The sequence below is a fragment of the Marmota flaviventris genome, chromosome 2 (assembly GCF_047511675.1).
Source record: "Marmota flaviventris isolate mMarFla1 chromosome 2, mMarFla1.hap1, whole genome shotgun sequence".
NCBI lineage: Eukaryota > Metazoa > Chordata > Mammalia > Rodentia > Sciuridae > Marmota > Marmota flaviventris.
In genome coordinates this window covers 202,412,731-202,433,159 of record NC_092499.1, presented here as the reverse complement: position 1 = coordinate 202,433,159, position 20,429 = coordinate 202,412,731, and the positions used below count along the sequence as shown (strand labels likewise).

General features: G+C 59.3%; 2 protein-coding genes and 1 long non-coding RNA gene across 4 annotated transcripts; 1 reads left to right on the top strand and 2 right to left on the bottom strand.

Annotated features, from left to right (window-relative positions):
* Nucleotides 1–2,684: 2,684 nt before the first annotated feature.
* On the bottom strand, nucleotides 2,685–9,572 carry Ogfr (opioid growth factor receptor). The gene is made up of 7 exons (XM_027954199.2): nucleotides 9,396–9,572; nucleotides 7,324–7,392; nucleotides 6,703–6,781; nucleotides 5,877–5,955; nucleotides 4,920–4,986; nucleotides 4,322–4,470; nucleotides 2,685–3,984 (listed from the first exon to the last, which is right to left on the bottom strand). Exons 1-7 carry the CDS (start codon nucleotides 9,528–9,530, stop codon nucleotides 3,009–3,011), a joined length of 1,554 nt encoding a protein of 517 aa, XP_027810000.2. The 5' UTR covers nucleotides 9,531–9,572; the 3' UTR covers nucleotides 2,685–3,008.
* On the top strand, nucleotides 9,550–12,720 carry LOC114107057 (uncharacterized). The gene is made up of 2 exons (XR_003585278.2): nucleotides 9,550–11,941; nucleotides 12,315–12,720. It is a non-coding gene; the product is annotated as an uncharacterized lncRNA (long non-coding RNA).
* Nucleotides 12,721–12,759: 39 nt separating this feature from the next.
* Mrgbp (MRG domain binding protein) lies at nucleotides 12,760–17,852 on the bottom strand. Of its 2 annotated transcripts, XR_003585274.2 has the most exons (6): nucleotides 17,651–17,852; nucleotides 16,550–16,671; nucleotides 14,553–14,634; nucleotides 14,189–14,263; nucleotides 13,906–14,093; nucleotides 13,614–13,769 (listed from the first exon to the last, which is right to left on the bottom strand). XR_003585274.2 is itself a non-coding variant. In XM_027954311.2 (5 exons), exons 1-5 carry the CDS (start codon nucleotides 17,796–17,798, stop codon nucleotides 13,582–13,584), a joined length of 615 nt encoding a protein of 204 aa, XP_027810112.1. In that variant the 5' UTR covers nucleotides 17,799–17,852; the 3' UTR covers nucleotides 12,760–13,581. The 2 variants fall into 2 exon arrangements, 1 of the variants encoding a protein (XP_027810112.1); XM_027954311.2 differs by lacking the exon at nucleotides 13,906–14,093 and having other exon boundaries at nucleotides 12,760–13,769.
* Between the last annotated feature and the right edge of the window lie 2,577 nt (nucleotides 17,853–20,429).

Here is a 20,429-nt window from a genome sequence, read left to right as displayed (position 1 = left end):
GCTGGCTCGCACTCTGAGCGGCTCGGCGGCGGCGGCGGCGGCGCAGGGCCTGGGGCGGAGGGCGGTGCGCGGCCGGCCGCCCCGCCCCGCGGCACAAGCCCCCATTCAGCCGGCCCACCTGGGCGGGCGGGGCGCGGGCGCGGGCGCGGGCTGGGCCAGCCTCCGGCATTTTCTGGCCGGCCCGGAGTTAAAATTATCCCGGGCTGGCGCCGGGCACACACACACCTTTCAGCCGACAAGAAAGGCTCCTTTCTCCGCGGTCGAGTTGGAGGGGCCTTTTAGGAGGGGGGCCAGCAGGCTGCCCCAGCCCAGGAGACCTCCGTGGGTGAATCCCCTCCAACCCGGGACAGCGCAGGGCTGCCTGCAGGCACGTCACACACTGAAACCTGCACTCTCCCAAGGGTTCTGTCCACGTGGGTCACCATTGACACCCTGCCTCTTCAAGAGAGAGCAAAACGGTCCCCCTAGAAGAGAGGGGGAAGCAGCTCCTTATCCTGGCCTGAGGGAATTTGTCACCAACAGGACCCTAAGACTGCTGCACTTACCCTACCCTGATACTGCAGCAGGGTGAGCGCTGGCCTGGGACGGGCCTCCAAGCTACCCTAGGCACATCTCAATGTTCAGGTTCCCCATGGGGCCGGAACCCATGCAGGATTGCCGCGCACCGGGGATCCTCCGGCTTCTGGGAGTGCTGCCCCCTACAGGGTGTGTTGGAGCGCCACTGCAGTGGGGCACCTGGGCACCTGGGGGTGTCATTCTGGTTCACTGAACCCTGAGCTTCAGGGAAAGTGTCCCCAAACAGGTGAATAGGGCTTTGGCTCTGCCCAGCTTAGGTGCCGGGGAGGCTGGACTCTGGCTGGTGGGTGTGAGGCCAGCCCCCTGCTCTCAGCTGGCCTGGCCCCCTTGCAGGGAGTGCAGTGGTTGGAGGTGGAACCCAGGCCATCACCATTCACAGCCGAGGCCCTGCACCATGGAGCCACTTCCCCAGCCCATTCACAACTGTCGAGAGGATGGGAATCAAGTAGGGGTGAAAAGGGGAGTTTAGACAAAACAGCTCAGTGAGGAGTCGGCACCCCTCGGCCCAGGTGAGGTGGCAGGAGAGTCTCACCACCACCAAAACCCACAGCTGTCTGCCCAGGAGCCCTCCAGTGGGAGGGCTGGGGCACATCAGGAGGCGAGGGGAAGCTCAAAAGGGCCTGCCCTCCAGCAGAGTCCAGGACATCCTAGGGCACATCTTCAGAGACAGTCTCGTGGAAAGGGGAGGGAGCTGCAGATAGCAGGGGTTGGGAGTAGAGGCCTGGGGTAGCCCCACTCCAATCTCTGCATCTAGGAGCAAGAGGGTTCCTCCCCGGTTCAACTTGGAACGAGGGGGCATGGCAGCCCCTTCCTCGGGCTCTCTCTCCCCATCCCAGGCTCCTACCTGGCCCCCCAGTCCAGCTCTGCCCCTTACCCCAGTTCCTAGCATGTAGCTAGACTCAGGAAGCACAGTTAGCCTTCACCTTGGGTGGAGAAATGACAGCCTAGTGTCCTTCCCCAAGCCCCTCCACTCAGGCACCCTCACAAACCCACCCCAACAATGCACAGACCTTTAGGGCCAGGCCAGCTGAGGGCAGGGGGCTGGCCTCACACCCACCAGCCAGAGTCCAGCCTCCCCAGCACCCAAGCTGAGCAGAGCCAAAGCCCTATTCACCTATTTTGGGACACTTTCTCTGAAGCTCAGGGTTCAGTGAGCCAGAATGACCATCCCCAGGTGCCCAGTGCTGGACACAGCCCTCTCCTCAGTGTTGTTCCAATGGGGCCTCTTATCACAACAGGCGCTGTAATTTCCCAACTGACTGGGGCCCCAACGGGCTGGACCGAGGTCCCCGAGCTCTGGAGATCAGAGGGGGCCTGTTGAAGACACTGATGCCCCACCTCTACACCAGAGCCTGATTTCCCCTCCAGGTGGAAACCCCACTACTGAGCTAATGAGTGGGGGCAGCACCAGGGTCCCACAGCATCCAGTGGAGGAGGTGAGTCAGATGCAGAAGGCCTCTGCCCAGAATTAGCCATGGCCCTTCCACCCTTCTCTGGCCCAAAGGCAAGCCTGCGGCCGAGAGCCACTTGGGGAACCCTTTTCTCAGAGGCCCCACAAAAGCTCCTCACCCGCTAATTTAGGTGTCCTGGGCTCCTGGCTCAGGACAAAGCCAAGCTGTGGCCAAGGGCTGCCAAGGGAGGCTCATGGGCTCCACCAGGTAGGGTGCAGCCAAGGGAGTCCTAGGAAGGCAGAGGGAGGTGTGGAGGGGCAGGGCTGGGCAAGGGCACTGCTGGACTGGGGCCTGAGGCATCAGTGCACCCCAACCAGGCAGAAGTAAGACCTGCTCTAGACCTGTAGCACCCCAACTGCTGTCCCCCCACCCAAGGGGCTATGCTCAAGTCCTAGACTGACTACTGGAAGGTGACCCAAGGCAGCTGAGGGGCCAGAGGTCTAGTGCCGGGGCTGGAGAGGCTGCTTGCTCGGACAGGATCAGGGGACTGTGCTTCCAGGAGAGCTGTGCCATGCTGCCTGGTGGGCACTTGCCTGGGCAAAGTGAGATGGCACCAGGCCAGGCCACTCTGCAGCTGGGCGTAGAAGAACCTGGAGAGGACCCTCAGGAAACCAGTCCCAGGCCACCAAAGAGGACTGCTGCCCACACCACGAAGACTCAAAGTCAGAGGAGTTTATTCAGAAAAGGCCTTGCTTGGCACCACACTGAGAAAAGGACCCTCCGGGACCCTGGAGGGTTTATTTACAAACACGGGGGCTCAGAGGAAGAGCAGGGAGAACGCAGTGAGGTAAGGAGGGTTCTGAAGGCTCGGGCCTTCCCTGAGGGCGGGGCCTCGGTCCATCCAGTGGCCACTGCAGTGACCACCAGGGAGAGGCCAGCACTGCTGGGCACTGAGAAGAGCCAGCAACAGGGCTCCTGGGACCCAGACTCCCCCTGCAGCAGGGCTGGGCAGGGCCAAGATGCCCGCAGGCTCCCCGATCCTTAAGGCTTTCCGTTTCCAGGTTTGGCAGAAGGTCCGGTCCCGGCTGCCTCCCCCATCCCATCCACAGGGGTCCCTGTGGTGGCAGGCCCTGGGCCCTCTGGCGGGCTCCCACCGGCACTCTGCTCGGGCCCCACCTGGCTTTCTGGTTCTTCCTCCACCTCGCCTCCACCCTTTTGGGCCCTGAAGCACTGGGATGGGGTGGGGGCAGGCATCTGGGTGCTGCTGCTGACCACTGCTTCGTCCCCAGCACCCTCCTCCACCTTCCTCCGCTTCCTCACCTCATCGGCCACCCTGGCCCCTGGAGGCTGGGGGCAGGGCTGCTCCGTCTCCCCCAGGTCCTGGCTGCCCTGGCTGAGGGCACACCCCTCCAGGTTCTGAGCTATTTTCTCCACCTCCGAGGGGCCTGGGGGGCCTGGCTCCCCTGGGGCCTGCTCCTTCCGGTTTGCCTCCAACTTCCTCTTCTTGCTCTCTTTGGGACTTGGGGGCTCAGCCTCATTCCCTTGGCCCCCCTCCAGGGTTTCCGCATCCTGGTGCTTCACACTCAGTGGCTGGGGAACCTCAGCTGACACCCTGTCCCCACCAGGGTCCCTCTCCTGCCCACAGGTCTGATCCTGGGTGCCAGCCTCCTGGAGGGAGTCCCCTGGGCCCTCGTCCCCCTCTGCCTGCCTGGGGGCTGCCAGTGGCTGGAGTGTGGCGCGGGGCCTAAAGCGCTGCAGCTTGTCACGTGGCCCCCAGACGAACTTGCAGCGAGGCTGGAAGTGCTCCCAGGCAAAGTGCACGAGCTCCCGGCGCTGGCGCCGGCAGCGCACAGCAAACAGGAAGTAGTCCAGGGCGCTCTGGCGCACGCCGGGCAGCTCGCAGCGCACCAGCGTCTCCTCCAGGAAGAAGCGTGCCAGCGGGGCCTGGTAGTGCTCCAGGCCCAGCTCGCCCAGAGACTTGAGGATGCGCGTGATGCGCAGGTTGTTGTGGCTGCGCCTGTGAGAGGGGAGGGGTGAGCGAGCTCGGCTAGCGCCTCCAGGAGGACTCACACCCATGGGGAGCGTCCACGGAGGGCAGTAACTCCATCAGTGGACTCACGTGGGGAGGTGCTGGCTGGAGGAGGGCAGAGGGGCCAACACCCCCAGCAAGGGGGATGGTGCCACCTACAGATTGTCCCTGACCCGCTTCCCCACAGGGCTGACACCTCCCAGGCAAAGGAAGCCCTTCCTTTACGTCCTCACCACCTGACCGGGTGGGCATCATGCCTCCCCGCAGGCCCCTCACACCTGCCTGAAACCCAGTGTCCTGCACCTGAGGCTCGCCCGCTCCTCACCAGTTCAGGTTCTGGAAGCGACTGTGGTAGTTCTGTGCTCGGCACACAACACCCGTGTCCCGGTCTTTGAGCTGGATCCCGTAGAAGCCCAGCATGAGCTCATAGGCCCGGACAAGCCGCTCCCTGACCTCCTTGGAGCTTTTGAATGCCTGGAAAACACCCCCAAGGGAGCTCAGGAGGCCGTTCCTGGGCCTCTGTTGGGCTGTGTGGGACGGCCGTGGACGCCAGGTGGGCAGATGCCTCCTGGGTCATGACTCAGCCTTTTAAGGCAGAATGACAGCAGGCACATTAACGCAGCTCCTCCCTGTACAGAACCAGATTCCCAGAGCCGGGGGAAGGCTGCCTCCGCTCCGATCCTGCCCTGGCATCAAGGTGCTCCTCCTGCTCAGGCCCTTCCCCCAACTCCCTAGCAGGCAGCAGACGGCCTGAGAGTCAGATTTCTAGATGCTGCAGGAGCCCATGCAGGAAGATGACCATTCTGGAAGGCAGAGTGTGGGACGCAGGTTCTCTGGGCCTCTGCATCTCCCAGCAGCCCTCCAGGTGGCATTCAGCACCTGGTATCAGATGTGACCTCTCTAGCAGGGGCACAGGAGCTCACCTGGACCTCCTTGAGTGTGAGGGGCTTGGCGTGCCAGTTCACTCCCGGTTCCCTCAGAGGAAACAGCCTGCGAAGACAGGGAGGGCGCAGGCCCTTTAATGACCAGGGCCAGACTTCCAAGGCCTCAGGCTCAAGCTTGCTGGGTGGCCTGGGGCAGTGTATTACCCTCTCTGGGCTTGCTGCTTAACTCTAGGAGGGTGGTGGCCTCCCGCAGTTCACAAAGCAAAGGGTCAAGGGTAGAAAAGGAGGGTTTAGCACAGGTGAGTGTGACTAGCCAGAGCCCAGCATGCATGCCTGGTGACCTGTGGGCAATCCATGGAAGGCTGCCTTGTCCCCCTGCTCAGGCTGGGGCCAGGGCTCTCCTTCCTGCTTGCTCATCCTCCTTTGCTTCCCTTCACTGATGCCAGGAGCTCATCCCCATGATGCACCTCACGCAGGAGACCCCCTGGAGCTGCCCAGAAGGCTGACCTCAAGCAGAGGCACACTGCTCTTCAGGGCAGTCATGGCCTCCAAGAGCACCCCACATTTCTGCCCAAGCCTGACCTAGAGCCTCACCATGGCCTGAGTCAGGCACAGCCCAGCCCCACCTGCCCCTGGGGGCTCAGGCCTGGTGCCAAGGCTGCAGCCCCTGGCAGGTGGGCAGGCAGGCCATTTCCCACCCCACGCCCCAGCTTGTGTGTATCCCCTCCTGTCTCCTGGGGCCACTGTGTTCCCAACCACAGAGGTGCTGAGACCTAAAGAGCCAACAGACCGTGGGACAGGCTGGAGTCTCCCCTCTGTGGCACTGGCCCCTGCAGTGTCTGCTGATGCCCACCCAAGCGTGTGCAAGCACCATCCTGCGGCGTGGGTGTGGGCTTCTGGGAAGGACACTACTAAGTGCACATGAGAAGGCAGCAAGTGGCCCAGGGCCCAGGCCCCCCTCCCCGTCTGCCCTCCTGCTCCTCCCTACAGGCTCACCACTGGATGTAGGAGTGATTGTCCTCGAGGAGATCATAGTTGTCCCTCCAATTCTGAAGAATGTCTTCAATGAAACATCCTGGGAACCCCATGGGGCCAAGTCAGCAGTGGGGACAAAACCCCTGACAGGGCTCAGGGACAGAGTGCTGCCAATTCAGGCCCCCAACTCTTTAAGACCATCAACGGCTTTGGGCTCAAGGTACTCAGCCGCTCTGCAGTGTGGAAGCCAGACCCTCAGTGTGACTGAGGACAAACTCAGTGGAGGCCTGGGAGGCCCCTCTGGGGAACCTGTGGTCCAGACTCAGACCCATTTCTGCCAAAGGGGTGCCTCACTCAAAGCCTGGCCTGTGAGCCCTGGTACTCACTCTGTCCTCAAACAAGACCCCAGCAGAACCCAACCCCGGGGCACAGTCCAGAGCAGGTGGGCCCATGTCTGTGAGGCCAGACAGTAAACACCCCAGGCTGGGGGGCCACATGGTCTCCACCTAAGCAGGCTGTTTCCTGCTCCAGAGAGAAAGCAGCTGCATAAATGAATGGGCACAGGTAGGTTCCAATAAGACTCGATGACAAAGAAACTTAAATTTCAACTCAACTGTACATCACAAATTATTATCCTACTTTTTATGACACCACGTAGAACAGTAAGACCATCGGCTCGTTAGTTCACCTGTTGCCTTGAGCAGCTGCAGCAGAGACCATGTGGTGGGGAAGCCTCCAATGTTCCTCTGGGACCCTTTACACAGCCCCCCAACCTGGACCCCTCTGGCTGCCTCCAGGGGGGCTCTGTGGAGCTCTCTGAAAGCAGGGCAGCTGAGGGGGTGTGTACCGTTTGGCAGGAAGCGGATCTCATTTTTGTAGAAACTCAGGTTGGGCATGTCACCGTTGCAGTCTCGTTCCACCAAATCCTGAAGGGCAGAGAGAGGGCATGGCTGGGGCCTCATCAAAAATACACTGCCTCCGAGGGCCCTCAGTCCAGTGCATATGCAAACCTCCAGGCCTCCGGAGGCTGCCGTGAGGCCCTGAGCCCAGTTGGGGCTCCTCTGCAGGTGAGGAGAGGCTTGGAGGACAGGGCCTCCTCACCTCCCACTCATGTGGGCAGGAACTGAGGACAATGCTCCTACCCCCACCCCCAGGATGGCTTCTAACACCCTCCCCAGGAGCCCCCCACCAGACCACACACTTGCATTAGGAGGCCAGAACTGCTACCCAACTCTACAGCTGGGGTGCTGAGGCTCAGAGCGGGGGAAGCATGTTCCCCTCACACCACGATTAGAACTCACACCTGGTCTGTGCTCTGGACAATGAGGGGCACACCCAGAATCCAGGCCCAGGTTTCGAGCAAGACAGGGGACATTCTGTCTGACAGGTGCTAATGGGTTGTGTGTCTCCAGATGGGCCAGTGCACGCACGGGTGCTACAGGGAACACAGGGGGCTGTGGGTACCTACCGGGTAGTGGTGCCGGTACCTGCGCATGTCCTGCATGGCTCTCCAGTTGCGGGACCCTGTTATCCTGGACTGGGAAGAGATGGCATGGGATGAGCCTCCCCTAGGAGAAGCCCCAGGGAGCCCCTACTCTGGCAAGGCCATGTGGTCTGGGCCAGCTCTGGTGAGGTGCTTGAAGGGGAGTGGTCACTTGTCACAGTTCTTCCCTCCAATCCCTAACCCTGGATTTCTGAGGGTTCCCAGTGGGTAGATGTGGACCCAGTGAAGTACCCCTCCCTGAAGAGTCAGACAGCTGGAGCTGAGGCCTGCTCCTATTCCTGCTCCCCCTGGGAGACTCTGGGCTTCCACCTCAGGGACGTGTATACTCCCACGGGGTGTGGCCACGATGCCTTCCTGTCCCCAAGCCGCAGCTCCAACTCTTCCCCCCAGGTTTACTGGCTATCCTCACTCTTGCCTCAACCCACCATGTCCCCAGATCCCACTGTACTTCCCCTTACATTGTGCTTTAAGTTGACATCAGGCTGTGTCCCCAGTGGCAGCCATCTTGCCACCTACAGCCCCAGGAGGGGACTCAGGCCTCTGACCACATGTGAGAAATAAGCAACAAAGGCCTGTCCCCACTAACCCCACTCCTCCTTGGTCAGAGACCATAGAGAGGACAAGCCCTGTGCCTCCTGTCAGAGGCTGCTTTCAGCAAGATGTGGCCCCCTCAGCCTCACGCTCTGCACCACTTTTTCTCCATGTCACACACCCAGGGGTCCAGGACAGATGGGAGGCAACTGGTCACAAGGATGCTGGGAAACAGCCTTGACCCCACTGTGTTATGAGGTGGGAGCAGAGGGTGGGCTGTGCCCAGCTGGGCAGGATGAAGGGTGGTGCAACCCACAAGGCGCAGGTTGTCCTGACCTGGGAAACAACTGGCTCAAGGGATGGGGAAGCACTGAGAGGCGCAGGAGGCCAGGTTCCCAAATATCATCTCAGAGCTCATCACCCCCTGCCCCAACTTGATAGGACTCCAGCCAAGGTAGGGCTTTGCAGCTGCTAATTTCAAACCAGGGCCAGCTGGTAGGGTTCTCTTGCCAGGGAAGGGCCAGCAGACAGAAACAGAAACTCTGAGGAGTTGGCTGCCCCGGTGCTTTCCCACTTCCTGCTGGTCAACAGGATGCACACAGCTCAGAGCAGGGCCAGCCTAGTCAGGGTTGAGGAGGCTCTGCAGGGGAAGGAAGGAAATGGTCCAGGCAGGAGGCAAAAGGGAAAAGATGGGAGATCATGGGCACCCCACAGGGCCAAGGTGCCTGAGCGCTGCTCAGGATGGCGGCCTGAGCCTCGCGGACACTCACGTCATAGCCGGCCGGTTGGCACACTGCCCTGTGACCCTGACCCCACCTCCTGCAGCACTTAGGCCCTGTGCAGGTGTGCTGAAGGCCAGAGGGCGCGGAAGGCTTCCAGGTAGGCCTGGGAGCCCTCCAGGTTCCGGGGCCACTGTCCCTGACCACTCCAGGGCACTGAGATAAACTGGAAACCAGGGCTCACTGCCACGGGGAGAATCTGAAGCCCATTTTCTGGGCCCTCCACATCTGGAACCACAGCTGGAACGATGACGAGGCTCTGTACAGAACGGATAACCGCTGGCAACAAAAGTAGCCCCGGAGTCACAAGCACGGTGGCAACAAAAGTAACCAGTGGCTGACAGCCGCCTGGCCGCGGCGGGTCCGCGGTGCCCCAGCTCAGCCCAGGACGAGCCGGGACGCTGCGCCCGCGGGGCCGACGGCGGGGCGGCTGGGAGCCCACCGCCCGGGCCAGAGGCGGGCCGTCAGGATCAGCCGCGGCCATCGGACGGGGCTGGCCTGCGCCCGAGGCGCCCCGAGGCACCCACCCACGCCGCCCCAGGCCGCTGCTCTGACGTCACCCACGCACGGCCCCCGCTCGCGGCCGCGGCTCTGACATCACCACGCACCGCTCTGACGCCACCCACGCACCGGCCGACTCCGGGGGCGGCCCCGGCGGGGCGGCGGGGCCTGGGGTCCCCGGCTGCGGCGCGGCGGAGCGCGGCCCGGCCTCCCCGCCTCCCGCACCTGGAGCGCGCCGGCCCGCGGCCCCTCCGCGTCCTCGTCCTCGTCCCCCGCGTCCGCCTCGCCCGCCTGGCCGTCCTCGCCGCCCTCCGCGTCCTCGTCCTCCTCCCAGGTGGAGTCGCAGTCCGGGTCGTCCATACTGGGGCCGCGGGACCCGCTCGCGGCGGAAGCGAAAGTGAAAGCGGAGGAAGCGCGGGGGCGGGGCGGGGGCGGCCGCAGGCCCCGCCCGTGAGGCCCCGCCCGCGCCGCGCGCCGCGGAGCGTCCCTGCGGGGACAGCGACCCCCCGAGGATGCTGCCGTTCCGGGAGCCCCTGCCCCCGGGGGTCCCCACGGAGGACGCCTGCCTCCGCGGAGGAAGAAGCCACCCGTGGAGATGTCCCCCAGACGATTGTACCCAGAGGATGCCCTTCGAGCAGCCACCATTTATTCCATCATGTCCACCCTGAAGGATGACCCTACGGAGATGTCCCCCAGAAGGACAGCGCCCACCCCCAGAAGAGGCTTCAGGATGACCCCCTTTAGGTCTCACCTCCCTAGGGGACGCCTGACCCCAGAGAATCCCTCTCCTGAGACTATCCCTTCTCCCCAGAGAAGTTCCTCCAGAGGCTGTCCTCTGAAGGATGCCCTCTGGTCGGTGCTCCGTGCCTCGCCACCGGGTCTGGAGTCCCTGTGATCCTGCTAGCTGTGGTCAGGCGAGGGGTGGGGGGCGCTGGGCTCCGGAGGCTGCTGACCGGTGCCTGCGCCCTCCACTGGCAGCACAGGACAGCCTAGTAATCTTCCAAGTCCTCACTCTATCTGCAGGTGATGCCTCAGGGAATGCCACATGATATTGGGAGTGACATCCCACCGCTGTTGCCACCGGGTCAGTTGTGGGAAGTCACAGGTGCCACACTTAGGTGGAGGGACCACACAGTCTTGAAAGCCAGGAGACAGAGGTTACTGGGGTCAGCCTAAGGATGGTGCAACATAGGCTGACCCGAATAAAATGCCTCCTTAGGAATCTCTGGGGGACTGATGGTGGCTGGAGGTAGGTGTGCCTTTACACATTGGCAGTCCCAACTGCTGGGACTGGGGCCAGCTGACAGGATTTTGGTGCCTGTGGGGGACAGGTGAGAGTGAGGAAGTGAATGCAGTCTTCCCATCTCAGTCATGAGCACTCTTATTAAGGACCTCTGGTGCTGGCCCCTAGTCCCTGCTGACTTTTATTAACCTGGGGACAATCTCTCCTGGCTGAGCATGTGTCCATGTGACATACTTCCTAGGAAGACAGTACTGAACCCCGAAGCTACAGAGCTCTGGATATTTCTGCAGATTGTCTCACTGTGCAGCCAGTGCAAGGTTACTGTGAATGTGTGAGCAAGCAGCCCAGGGCTTCTGGTGGGGCAGACCCACTGCAGACTGGGAACATGGTCCTGTTTGTTATGTGATGTACAGCTGGGTTCTGGTTATAGCTCCAGGGTAGGCAGGGCGGTCTTTGGTGGGGCACTAATGGTTGCTGGGACAGCTTTCAGGGTTTGATCTGGGACACCTGGATGAGCAGGCTGCCCTTTTAGTACTTCAGAGAGCAGAAAAACAGGCATGCCAAGCCAAGGGACAGTGTCTACCGCTGCCTGCTGCCAGAGTAAGAACCTGGCTACAGCGCCAGAAAGAGTTGTTTTTAAGATATTGTGCAACCTCTCTTTTGCACACACAGCCACCATGAGTTGTCCTTTGGTTTTGTGTAGTTTGTGCAGAGCTCATCTTTAGAGAGCCATGAGATGGCATTGTGTCTTCCCTGAGCATCTTCTGCAGTCAGCTGTCACCCAGTGGGGCTCCGTTTTCCAGATAGCTTTGCTGCCCTTGATGGGAGCTGAGCAGTGGCACAGCTTGCCTTGTCATGCTGGAGAGGACATCTTTGCAAGTAGTGTTGCTTATGGCTCAGCCTTGCCAGAGTTTGAGGAACAGTGGAACTAACTGTGGCTTCCCTGTTGTCCCTGGACCAGTCTGGAAGAGGTGAGACCACGCCCAGCTGAGCAGCCCTTACTGACTCCCTGCACACTGATGACACCTGAGGGAACATCTGTCCGCTGCAGGAAAGGTGCCTGGAGGTCAGGCGTGCTTGGCACACAGTGTGTCTGCTGAGGTGTCCATCTTAGCATGGACAGGCTTTGCAAACGAGTGGATCACAGTGCAGGACTTTGTGCTGTGAATTCCACCTGGTCATTCTTACATGCAGCAGGAGCTCCCGTGAGCTGTAAGGGCTGAAGAACCAGGTAGGGCCACTGGGGCTGTGGGGTGACGCCTGCTCCTGAGGGGCAGCACAAGGCGGAGGCTGACCTGTTGACCAGGCTCTCCAGTGCATGCTGAAATCCTGAAGACGCAGCTTTAGGTGGGGCTTCTGACAGTGGTCCTTGCTGGAGAGGGGCCTCCTTCCTGGTCATCCCTCAGGGTGACTGTCTGCTTCCCTTTCCCATGCTAGTTCTGGACTCAAAAGAGCCAGGATCCAGCAGCAGGACCAGCACAAATGGGCACTGAGTGAAGGTTGACCTGGAAGGAGAGAGCACATGGAGGTGGGTGGGCACTTGGGTGAACAGAGACCTTACTCTTCCCTCTGTGGGGTTTGCGGGGGGGGGGGGTGCTCCTGAGGCTGGCCCCCAACTGTCTGCAGTGCTGACCTCTGTCTTGACGCTGCACAGGCCAAGGTCTTGAGTGTCAGAGTGAGCAAGGAGTCTACTGTGCTGGGACCTCATCTCAAATGGGGCAAAACTCCGTCCTTGGCTCCCACCCATGGGGCAGGATAGTACGGACAAGGGCATAGAGCAGCCCAGGCTCTGCAGCTGGTCTAACCTGGGCATGTGGAAGGGAAGGCTGTGAGACCAGCTCGTTTGTCCCCACAAGATATTCTTTCTGTGCAAGGAAACTGGATCCAGTCATATTTTACAGGTACCCTACTGCCCCACCCAGAAGTGACTGGGTTTGGTGTGATCAACTTGGACCCCATGCTGCGCCTCTTGTCACCCAGGACACTGCAGATTGCTCAGCTTTACGTTGGTATTGAGATGCTGAGGTGCATGTGTGTGTAGGCTGGTCTCCTACCACACCTCCTCATGCCCAGTGGCTGGACTGTGCTTTGTGAAGAACACTCATTCAGCAGTCTAAGGTCACAGGCCAGAGAGCAGTTTGGCAGGTGCCAGAGCTGTATGTCTCTCTGGATGTGACACATGTTCAACAAAGTAATCTCTCTGGACGGTTACTGTTTGTACATTGTATCAAGTGATGTTAACAAGTTGTTTAAGTGTGCTCTTCAGTTAGAAATCTTGGAAAAATAAAACTTCCTATTGCAGAAAAAGCTGACCCCTTTTGGTTATTGAAACCACACAACTCCAGGTTGATTTTTTGTGCTTTAATGTTCTGTAGTCCAATGAAAGCATACTTCAACCAATACTGAGGCCACTGCCTCACCAGCCCAAAGGTTGCGTCTTCCCCTCAACTCCCTCATTTGGTCTTTTTGTAAGTTACTAGAATTACAAAAATAACCACTATAAATTCTCTGTATCTGGAATATAAAAACTGAGCAAAAAGTATCTCAGTAGTTATTACCTAAAAACAAAACATCTCAGAAAAAATACAACACAGGTTTAACTTCTGCAGTATTCTTTCTCATATAAAATGCTAGTAAAATAGGCTTCTTAAAAATTAAATAGTGAAATACCAACCAAATTATATACATCGTTACAGTACAAGTGAATGAGAAAAACATCCAGTTCTTAGTCTCCCAGGTAGGGAGTGGGGCACGTGGTGACCTGGGCCACATGCTCCTGATGCCTCCATGGGACAGCAGGGAGGTTTAGAAGGACAAGCAAATGCAGAGCGAGTCCCCAGGGAAGGCTAGCACTATGGTCTTTCTGAGGACGGAGTGGAGGCTGTTTTATTGCTTGCTGATTCGCAGCCTTCTCCTGGCCCCTGCCCTTGCTCTCCTCCCTGAGACCTGGCAAGGGAGGAGCTGAGCCCAGAGAAGACAGACGTGGACTTGGCGGCTCAACGTCCAAGAGGGTTGGTCCTGGTCTTTTGGGTCCCCCAGGGACCCTGGCGATCTGACAACATGGCGGGAGCCTAGACAGCTTCCTGTAGATGGCCATGTTTGCCCAGGGACCTGAGGGCAGGCGGTAGGGCTTGCAGCTTGGACGACTCTGCTGCCAGGCTGTGGTGTCTATGTTCGGCGCCGCTTGGCAGCGCTGGGGCTGGAGGGGTTACTGTTAGCGGTCAGGACTTTGTCAGTGACCCGGCTGCGCTTCCGCTTGTCCGCCCCGTCTTTACACCCCAAGTCTGAGGAGCTCTTCTCTTTGTCTTTGCTGGATTTTTCTGTTGACTTCCCCAAGCTCCCTGAAGATGAAAAAACTGAGAAACAAAATCATTTGGCTGAAGACAGAATACCCAGAACCTCATTTCATCGTCTTCTCAGTTAGGAAAATCAGAATCTACACACAGGACCCCTGACCCCAGCAGGCTTCCCCCTGGGTGGGGAGCCCCTTACGCGAGGCCTGAAGAGGGGCCTCCCGACAGAGAGCCTCGGGCGTCCCACGCTAGGCTTCCAGGCTCCGCCACGACGTCAGGAGAGGAGCAGCTGAGCCCGCGGCTCCTGCACTTTGCTTTGCTGCGGGGACGCTGTCAGGACTCCTCCTGCACTGAGATGACCCTCCGTCCTGCAGACTCTACGGCCACCTGACCGCGCCCTGCGTGAGGGAGGCCTTTCGGGGAGGGCGACGGGGTGCTGTGCTCCAGCGGGTGCAGGGCAGGGTGGGGGGTTCCACACTTACCGTCGTCGGCCCCACTGTGGGGGTCCACGTCCTCCTTCATCTCCTCCTTCATCTCCTCTTCAATGACCACTTTTCCTGTGGAGGAGACAGCTGACCTTCACTGGAAACCCACGGTGGCGGCCAGCGCTGGGGACGGGTGGGCCAGGACTGCCCCGACTCTGGCTGCCCACACAGGCGGCAGCATCCGTCACACGGATGCCCTTGAACACCCACCCTTGCCCTGCCCCCCAGGCCCCCAGACCACCCCCATGCAGTGGAGGCAGAATTCCCCCTCCCCAAGGCCCCTGACCTTCACGGTAACCGCCCACCCCTGGCCCAGGTCCCACCTTTTCTACTCCCAGATCAGACCTCTCTGGAGCCTCACCTTCTCGGACTTCTTGAATGATCTCTTCTGGAAGGACAAAGTTCCTCTCTGGATTCGGGAATGGAAGAATCTCCGACTCATGCTGACAGCAAATACGGCATTTTGTATTTAAAAAAAGAAAAAACAAACAGAAAAACAGGTGTAATGTTTGCAGGTCGTAAAGACATACAGAAGCTGCTCGGGGGGCAACAGCAAGTGCCTCTAACTACTGGGCCGAATGGACAGATCTGTGGGTACTGACCCTTCCTTCCTTCCACCTGCAGAGCCTACCATAATCTAGGCTTGGCAGACAGAAGAGGGAGGGACAGGAGGGCACAGACACCACAGGCAGCCATGGGAAGGCAGAAGGGGGTCCATACCACTGGAGGGCCCCAAGGGAAGAGCAGTCCTGCCCAGACACACTGGGCAGCTTACCCCTGTGGCTTCCTCATAAGAGTGACTGCACCGTGGTGTACCAAGGCAGTTGACAGTCCCTGCCCACATGGTGCCAGTAGGAAGGCCATGTGCAAAGAAGCCCAGAGAGTAAGGCAAGTGAGGAAAGGTCCTCAAGCAGACTGGGCTTCCACCTGTCCTGCATGTCCCACATACCAGAGGGGACAGGGACCTGAGAATACAAGACAATGGAACCAAGGGAAGGTTGAGTTGGCAGGAAGGTCCCTGGATGGGAGGGGATTAGGAGAGGGGCTTCCACTGGCAGCCCAGGTGCTGCGTGAAGTCAGGTGGTCGGTCTAAGTTTATGCATCAATGTGTGGTGTGCCAGATAAGGGGACAGATCCGTATTTTACAGTCCTTCCTGTCCTTAGAGGCCACTGTAGAAGACATGGGGCAGCTGTCCTGGGGGTAAATGGAAGTTCCCTGAGGACCTGGAAGGCCACTGTGCCTCCCAAGCAAGCACCTGTGCCAATCTCAGCCCAGAGCTTTGTCTTCCCTAGACGGGCATGATGCTGTACTCATCTCTGCACCTGGGCAGGAAACATCTGGGGAGCAGGTGCTCCAAGAAACCCCACAACTGGGATCCTAGGGAGTCCAGATAGAGCGGGTGGTGACCAGGGACTCACACCTGACTTGACATGCTCGTTGTGCAGACAGGAGTGAGGCTGCTGCAGGGAGGACCTCACTGACGGCTACATCTGGGCTACAGGTGCTGGTCACTACAGGTGCTGCTGCAAACTGCCTACCAGGCTCAGAATGCCTTCAGTGTGAGATGCCACTGGCAGCCACCACCCAGGTTTTCAGGGCATCCCTACTGGCTCCCTACAGCTACAGAAAGTGGGGCACTTGGGACTCACCCAAGGTCAACAGGCAGCATTCTCTGCTTTAACAGTGTGTACCCCAGTCTTGCAAGGACCAGCAGGGCTGAGTCCAGCCCGGAGGCTCAGATCTCCTTCTACCAGCACTGCTCTCCTGGCCCCCTGACCTCAACGCACCTCACACTCCAAGCATACTCACCTTTGAGTTCCTGATCCCACCCACTCCTGCTGCCGCAGGGCTCTGACAGCTGCCTTTCCTCTGCCAAGAACACCCACCTGTCTACTGGCCACCCTGGTTATTCAACAAACCCACCTGCCTGTCAGACACTGCCAGCTCTGGGCTCCATAAGGATGGGGCTCTCTGTGCCACCATGTTCACCTTATGTGACTCAGATAAGTTCACCTCCTACCTTAAGCACTTTTGGGACTCCCAGAGACTGACAACAGCAAGGGGCCCATGCCTTGGCACCCTGTGGGGAAAGCCCCTGCTTCTCAGGTCCCCAGTTAGTCCCTGGAAACTTGCGCTGACTGCCCAATCTCAAGTAAGTTCCCTGAAAAAGTAACCAATTGCCACGATTAGACTGTGCTTCTCATGAGCCTCATCTGTGGGACCACCTCTGCTGCTCTGCTCAGCAGACACTAGGAGGTCAGCAATAGGCACTCCCCAACCCACTGGGCCTGGCCTCCAGGGAACACAGTGTGGGCTTCTTGTCTCCCCACCCCATGAGGGAGAGGGGTCCAGCTCACCAGTGCCTGCATGTCGTACATGGTACTCAGATGGTCCCAGATGACCTTGGATGGGACTTGCCGCCCAATATTCTGGCTGAACTTGTCCCGGATACAGATCATGTGGAAGTGTCGGTTTACCCCTGTGAGAGGAGAAGCAGGACAGTAGATAAAGGGGAAGGGGAGAAAGTGCTGTCCTGGAGAATGAAAGGGCAATGGGGGCTGGAGCCGGGAGGGTGGCAGTGGGGAGGGTAGTGAGTGGTAGGAAGGGTCAGGGGTGAGTGGAGGTGATGTAGGAGGGGCAGCAGTGCCCAAGGGGAAGGGCAGGGGTGTTGCAGGGGTAGGGGTGTGGCAGGGAAAGGGATATTAAGGGGGGGAATTGTGGGCACAGGGGTTTGACAGAGGTGAGAGGTGTCCCTGGCAGCCAGAGTGTGTGTATGAGCCAGAATGTGCCAGGAGTGGTGGTGGAGGGGTGGTCTGAGAACAGCCCAATATCTGGGGCAGGGAGAACGTGTGTGGTGTCCCTGCAAGAAGTCCTTGGGAATAGGGGTGACCAGGGGCTGGGTGCCAGGGACAAGACTATCTTGGTGTAGTAGCGTCCAGTAGCGTCCCCAGAGAAGCAGAATCCAGGGTAGGGGTGTCTCTGGAGCACAGGGGCAAGGGTGTCCCAAGGGCAGCGGGATCTGAGGACAGAAGTGTCTCTGGGCCAGCAGGATCCAGGGGCCGGGGAGGGTCCAGGGGTAAGGGTGTCCCGGGGCAGCAGGGTCCAGGGGCAGGGGGTGTCCCGGGACAGCGGGGTCTAGGGCAAGGATGTCCCTCGGGCGGGGGGATCTAGGGCAGGGGTGTCTCTGGAGCGGCGGGATCCAGGGGCAGGGGTGCCCTGGGCGGCGGGTTCAGGGGCAGGGGTGTCCCGGGACAGATGTGTCCAGGGGCAGGGGTGTCCCGGGCGGCGAGTTCATGTCCAGGGGAAGGACAGTCCCAGGGGCGGCGGGGTCCAGGGGCAGCGGGGTCCAGGGCAGGGAGTCCCGGGCAGCGGTCCGGCGCGGGGTCGCAGGCCCCGCCCCGCCCGACGGTTGCGGCCGCCCCGCCCCGCCCCCACGCGGGTCCGCGCCCGGCGCTCACCGACGGGCTTGTGGCCCAGCATGGCGTGGAAGAGGCACACCTCCACTTCGGGGCTCCACACCACCGTCTCCTCGGCCGGGCTGGTGGCCGCCTCCCCGGGGCCCTTGTCGCCCGGGGCGCCCCCGCCGCCCACCTCGGCTTCCCCCATGGCCGCCGGGAGCGACCAGCGCCCGGCGCGAGCAGGCGCGGCCACGGGCTCCGCGCAGGCGCACTCGAAGGCGGGCGGGTACGCGCCAGGCGGGCGCGCGCGCCGCTTCGGCGCAGGCGCAAAGAAGTCCTGGCTTCCGGCGCATGCCCGCGGCGCCCCCTGGCGGCCGACTCTTCCCGCCGCACTCTGCTTGGCTCTGCGGGTTGCAGGGGGCTGGTGCAGGGCACTTAAAAAACGTTATTTTAAAAAGCGCGATGAGATGAAGAACACGGCATCAAACTAGAAAAATGAAAGAAAACTTGTGTGTCAAAGAACACTACCAAAAAAACGAAAAGATGACCCACGGGGTGGGAGAAAATATTTGCAAATCGTATATCTGATGGAACTTGTATCCATAATGCGTAACTCTTACAATTAATATGAACACAACAATTAATCCGACTAAAATAGTCAATATACTTGACTGGACATTTCTCCAAAGAAGACATATAGATGGACAACGAGCACATGAAAAGATGGTTGGCGCCACTGGTTATTAGGGAAATGCAAATCAAAACTACATACTTGGGCATTTACAAACACACATCGATGAATGTACAATTATAATGCACCAGTAAAAAAGTGACATGCCCTTTAACATCCTCCTGGGTGACTAGAATAAGAAAGCCTGATGAGATCAGCGCTGGGGAGGATGTGGAGAAATCGAGGACCTGCAGGCAGAGACGGTGAGACTGAATCACAGGGCAGCTGTCTTTGAAAACAGGCAATTCTTTAAGGGACTGAACGTTGTCACCATAAGATCCAGCAGCTCACCGTTGGTCCCTACCAGAGGTAAATGAAGACATGCATCTACACAAAGGCTGCCACAGGAATGTTCCAGAGCTACCCATAATGGCAGGAAGACAGAAGCAATCTAACCTCTGATGATGCCTGATGAATGGATCAAGGTGGTAAACCCATACCGTGGAGTCGTAGTAAGGAGTGGAGCATTGACACACTGTAACACGGGTGAGTCTTGAATGCACTGTGCTGAGTCAAAGAATCCAGACACAACTGGTGTGGTGGCATAGGCCTCAGCAACTCAGCCAGGCCCTAAGCAACTTAGTGAGACTCTGTCTCAAAATAAAGGGGGTGGGGGCTGGGGTCGTGGTTCAGTGGTTAAGTGCCCCTGAGTTCAATCCTGGTTAAAAAAAAAAAAAAAAAAATCCAGACACACAAACACAGGGCACTCGGGGGAGGTGAACATGGGCAGTGATTGCTCGTGGATATTGGGTTTCTTTTTCTTTCAAATATTTTTTTTAGTTGTAGTTGGACACAATACCTTTATTTTATGTGGTGCTGAGGATGGAACCCAGAGTCTCACACATGCTAGGCGAGTGCTCTGCCGCTGAGCCCCAGCCCTGTGTTGGGTTTCTTTTTAAGGGGTGAAAATGCTGTCAAATTAGGTTGTGTCCAGGGCTGCACAGCCTGAGTGAAACCCACCTTAAATGTACACCTTAAATGGTGAACTGCAGGGCATGCAAATTAAACCTCAATAAAGCTGCTAACACAGGCGACAATTCCTGCGGGAGTGGGGTTCTGATTGGCTGTGACTGTGGGCTGGACCAGGGGGAAGGCCCTCCTGGGCTCTGCCGGCCTTTACTGCCTACCTACACCCCTACACCCCTACACCCACAGTTGGGGTCCCTGGGGGATGGAGCAGAGGTCAACTCCAGCCCTAGTCTGGAGTTTCTTAGGTGTCCAATTGCAGGCCTGGGCCATTGGCCAGGCGCAGCGGGGCCTGGGTGGAGTTGGGGTGCAATCTGGGTGGGGCTGAAGCTAGCCAGGGTCTGAGTCCCGGTGGCGCTGAGATTGGGTGGAGCTTGGGCGGGGCGTACGAGTGACCTCCATAGTCCTTGGCGGGCACTAAGGCTCTGCCTGCCCTGCCACCTTCCGGCCAGCGTGAGCTCTGCCCCCCTGCTTTTCCAGGCCACGTCTGTCAAGGTCCTGTGGGGGACGCCCCACTGGCCAAGTCTCCTGGAGGGTGTAGACTTTGGGGCCAGGCTTTGGGGTTCCTTTCTTGGCTCTGCTGTCTCCCAGCTGTGTGACAGGGAAAGCCTCTGAGCCTCTACAGGACTCAGTGTCCTCCTCTGTGCAGTGAAGTCCACAGCGCGGTCCAGTGCTGGGGGCGAGACTGTATTGATGAAGTTGTTCACTTGCCCTGGGCCTGGGCTGTGGTAGTCTTGGGTCTGGTCTCCTTGCAGCCAGGCTTGACCAACTTCAGTGAATGCTCTCCTTGAGTCCAGTGGCTCAGAGCTGGTCAACTGTCTGGGGCCTGGGCCTCAGTTTCCCACCTGTGAAGGGGGGTACTGGTGAGGTTGATCCTCACAATCTTTGGCAGAGATGTGGTCCAGTGAGGCTTTGTGAGTGACAGTGTCCTGTGGAGTGGCAGTGTGACTGGGCATTCTACCCCTGGCAGGGCCTGTGCTGGCCTCTGCCTGGTGGGCATGTGGGACTTGTCTCAGCTGGGGGCTGCAAGGTGGGGTGAAGCACAGCCCACAACCACTCTGGGTCCAGAGGTTGCAGCCCTTCCCATTATCACCTCTTTGCTGTTCCCTGGGCACCTGGGGCCCCTCCTCTGACCAGGTTAGG